At 52.2% G+C, this 4,592-nt stretch overlaps 1 protein-coding gene across 1 annotated transcript in view; it reads left to right on the plus strand.

Moving 5' to 3' along the window:
* Positions 1-2,692: 2,692 nt before the first annotated feature.
* The window catches only part of BAK1 (BCL2-antagonist/killer 1), an 8,834-nt gene continuing 6,934 nt past the window's right edge, over positions 2,693-4,592 (plus strand). The window contains exon 1 of the mRNA XM_009871093.1: positions 2,693-2,780. Within this exon, the coding sequence (XP_009869395.1) occupies positions 2,693-2,780 (88 nt within the window). The remainder of the gene's footprint in view (positions 2,781-4,592) is intronic.

Genomic DNA, 4,592 nt, shown 5'->3' on the forward strand with positions numbered 1-4,592 from the left:
CCAGTCCCAGCATCTTGCCTGCACCCAGGCACTTTGCTTGGCAGAAAAGTTGGGAAAAGTGGTGAGCACGTCATGAGGGCACGCAGGAAACGTGTCAGAGGCCTTTAAGGAAAGGATATGAAGGTGAACCGAGAAACAGTTGAGGCAAAGGTCTTTTTTTTTATTAGGGAAGGCTGGCAGTTTCCCGGAAGGCTGATTCTTTGCATGGTATGTTCTCATTAATAAAGACTCCTGTGCCGTCTTGGAGGAGTTGCTGAATCCACGTCCCAGGTGCTGTCTGCTGCTTTTAACCCTTTGTAGCCTCCTACAAGAGGGTGGAGCTGAATCTTTTAGCAGCTGCTGAGAATTAGACACTGATCCCAGTAAGCTGTAGCTTCCCCCAGACCCTCTCCTGAGCCCTGTCTCAAGTTCTGGAGAGCCTTCATTTTCTGCAGCCCTGGGCTGTCTTTAGGTGTATGGGTGTCTTATCCCCCTCCATGTCCCTTCCTGCTCTCTTCCAGCCAGATATTTTCATAACAAAGGGGGAATGGGGCAAATCAAAGGGGCATCAGGCTGGGAAACAGGAGGAGTATGGGCAGCAGCATTCTTGATACTTGTGTGTGTGCAAAAAGTGCCTTGTCTTGCAAGAGAAGAAAGCACTGCAAGAAAATAAAGGAAACTGAAAATGAAAGTTCCTCTTAAACGACAGCCACGGTCACAGCCTACCACTTCCTAAGGCAGGAGGACAAACGTGAAGAAATCACGAGTCACTGAACTCTGCTCACCAGCCAGCCCTCATGGGGAGCAGTCGGGTCTGCTTCAGAAATTCCTTGTTACTGGTGGCCAAGGTCTGGGTCAGAGGCAGGGACTGATGGGCAACCCAGCTGGTTGCACCTATAGTCCAAACCCTAAAAGCTCCAGAGGGGGCTGAACTCTTTGGCTGGATGTGTCCACATCCTCCCCAGTGATCAGCACAGCCTCGGGTTGTAGCCATATGAAGGACAGTAGAAATTCCTGGTGCTTTGCTCACCCACGGGCTCCAGAGAGCTGCTCTGAGTCTGGTCCTGCTTCCCCTGCTTTCCTTCACTGAGCCTTCCTGAGCAAGCTGGGCTGCCTTGCTAAGAGCCCGCGGAGGGGCTGGGGGTGGCAGTGGAGGAAGCACAGGAGGGTTTCCTCCCTGGAGGAGGGGACGGGACATGGGCATCCTCTTCAAGCATCCCCTGAGCTGACTCCCACCACATCCCAGAGCAGAGAAGAGCAAGGAGAGGAGCAGCTCTGGAGCCCGAGTCTCTGCTGATCTGGGCAAGTGGGAGCCAGCTCTCCTCCCAGCTTTACCCGTCCCAACTACTGACCCTCATCGTGTTGTCAGCTTTTCCTTGGATAGGGATGTTTGAGGTTAGGGAGGAGAAGGGAAATCCTCTCCTTACAAACAGCATCTCCACCTGTGTCACTGCAGGTCAGGCTCCCTGAATGCAGCTATGCAAATACACAATGGCTTTCTAAGCCAGGCTGATAGAAGCTTTGTATTTCCAGCCCCCTGTTTCCCCCTTGACTGCAGGCTGTGCTTCACACTACTGCTTGTGGTCTCAGTTAGCGTTTTCTTCTGACTAATCTTCAGTGTGAGGTTGTAACCTTGCACTTCTGATCTTGACGGGGGTGGTTATTTATCCATAACCATCAGGTTTTTAGATTTTTGCCCAGGATACAATTTAAACTTCTGGGTCCTGATGTTGTCTTCATGAATTTAGACCTGGTGCTAATCAGAAAGCCCCCCAGTTTAGCCCTGTAGAAGCCTGGTCTGCGAACGTGTACTGGCATGCCAAACAACAGGCTAGGAGCTGCAGAGAGCTCTCTTAAGTCTGATGGTAACTTGCAGCCTCGCTTCCTTCTCTGCAAAACCCAAGGGTGAGGTCAGTGCAACAAGCAGAGGGTAAAAGAGCTGAGGACGCTTGTCGAGGTCTGGGTTTAGGATACCTGTGAAGTTCAAGGTTGGTATGAGCTGTGCATTTGGCTCTCATTTAATTTTCTTATTCTGAGAGGAGCTTGTAAAGCATAAAGAACAGAGGAATTACAGCCTCTGGATATAGGAAAACAGCTCATCTCTTGTGGATGTTGTGAAAAACAAGTTGGAGGTGCTCTCCCAGAGAAGAAGCACCACGGCAGCCCAGCAGGGTTGGTGGGGTGCCCCATGGCTGCAGGTCAGGGTAGCAGCATTTTGGGTTCAGCTCCCAGATGCTGCGGGTGCAGCCGGGGTGTCACGGAGCGCTTTGTGCTGTGATCTTTTTGCTCACATCCCAGCATGAAGCCGCTGCAGATGCAGCTGTTGTCTGGAGCTGGTGGCAGGTCAGAGGATGGTTGGCAGGTGTCCAGAAAGGGTGGGGAAGTTGGGTGACTTTCTTCTTCTGGCATACGACTGTCTGCAAACACGTTAGTGAGAAGAGTCAGGAAGAGAGGAGAGATCCAACCAAGGGACTCGGTGTGGCCAGGAATCGGTGAGCGACCCATGCCGAGAGGGAGGAGCCGGGTCGCTGGCAAAGATAAAAGCAGCAGCACTGCTCCTCCGAGCACTTGGCTGGGCCAAAGGGGCTTCTAAGCTGGCCGGGGAGGTGTGTGAAGGAGCACCTCAGTGTCCCTGCGGGCTGTTCCTAACCTGGGTGACTGACCATCTCACGTTCTTCCAGGTAGAAGCGATACTCCCAAGCATCTCTCTGCGATGGCCTCAGGGAACGACGGTGACCCACCCAGGGCCCACGGACGCCGGGGAAGCAACAGGCACAGGCTCTCACAAGAGCTCAACTCAGGTAAAAAAGTTGCTGCGATATCCAGGGGAGGAAGCTTTTTCAACCTATTCTTTTTTTTAATTATTTTTTTTTTCTTACCCTCCTGTGTTTCTTTGAAAACATGGGCTTTCTCATCCCTCCAGGGCCCTTAGCAAGACTGGGGTAACAAACCAGCTCCATAAAGCCATGCTGAACTGAACTGGGAGAGCACATGCTCAATGCTTTTGGGAGATGCTCAGCATTGGATGAGCATGGTGGGCAGCAAGGGGGGCTTGAAAGGCACAGAGAAAATGATGTGCAGGGAGCTGCTGGGCTGGGGCACGCCGGCAGCTCTGGGCGGGTGGTGAGGCAGGCATAGCCGGGGGCCAGAGGGCACAGGGCTTGGGGGCTGGTACCTGCTGTCACTTACTTTCCCTTCCTTGAGCACACGAGAGCGAAAGGTGCTTGATACTTAAAACATGGAACGTGTTTTGCTGAGCAGCACCCGGTCTCGGGCAGTTGGTTGCATCAGCTGCCGGATGAAATCGGGGCTCCGGCGTGCCTTGGCAGAGCAGCGGTGACAGCTTTCAGCTCACCAGCGGGTCAGTCCGTCTCTCGTGTGTGCCGAGCCCAGCAGACTGTGTAATCGTCTGCTGGGTTTCACTCTAACGGGTGAAACTGGGAATGGGGCCGAAAGGAACCCGGGGAAAACCTCAGCCCCCGTTTCATCCCCAAATGATAAAATGCCGCTGCACGCAAGCTGTTAAACACGGGTGACTTCTTAACCTGTTTTGCAGGCAAACTTGTAAATAAGGCTGAGTCACTGCAGCTCTGTCAATAGTGGAGATTAGAAGCTATACCTAACTTTATGGATTTGGGCTCAGGTCCATCTCAGAGCTGTTTTATTGGCCTAATGATGTTATTTATACTCTGGTACCGCCTCTGGTACCATTTGTGCTAGATCCTGCATGAATACAGTGGAAGAAAAAACTCTCCTGTCCTTCACTTACCAAAGTCTACAAGGTATGAAAATAAATAAATAAGAGCAGCTCTGTACGTATGCTGATTTCCTGTTAGGCCAATGAGATGCTGATGTCAAAACCAGCGAGAGGATCAGGCCCGGGGCTCTGAGCACTGTTTTGGTGACACATCCTACACGCTTGCAAACACTTATTGGCAGTGCTGGCCTCCCTCTGCTTCCCAAAATGCAGGAGGCATCCATCTGGAATTTGGAGGTAGGATCTCTGTACGCCTCTTAGGCAGAAGCCTAAAAGACTCCAGCAGAAGCAGAAATCGGCAGTTTCCAGCAACACGAGCTATGGGATTGCAGGGTGGAGGAAGGCTTTTGTCAACAGGTATTAAGCCTGGCTTTCATTTAGGGCTCGCTTTTCCTAAATGAAGAGGAAGAGCAACTTAGCTCATGAATATAGTCATGCAAAGTGGAGCAAACGCTGCAGAGGAGGGGCGGGAGGCCCAGGACCAACAGTGCTGAGCTGAGCGCAGGAAACAGGGCTCATACCTCGGAAAAGTAACCTTGCCCTCTTCCAGTTCTCATCCGGTGGCAGTGCCTGCCCATTCAGACGTGCTGCCGGGGCCTGCACACGGCTGTGGGAATGGTTTGGATAATTCCACTGATCCATCTCAGATCCATGGGACAAGCTATGGACGTGGCTGTCCTCATGCTTGCAGGTGTCAAAGGCTGCTCAGCCCCCTCTGTGCTGCAGCGGGGCTCGTCCACATGATGAAAATACTGCTTTTGTGGTCACACTTAGCTCCGGTGTGGGCCATGTCAGCTGGAATCTGAAAGCACTTGATTGAGGAAGGAAATGTATCACTGTATCCGCTTATTCCTGC

Source organism: Apaloderma vittatum, unplaced genomic scaffold, assembly GCF_000703405.1.
Source record: "Apaloderma vittatum isolate BGI_N311 unplaced genomic scaffold, ASM70340v1 scaffold34196, whole genome shotgun sequence".
In the NCBI taxonomy this organism is placed as follows: Eukaryota; Metazoa; Chordata; class Aves; order Trogoniformes; family Trogonidae; genus Apaloderma; species Apaloderma vittatum.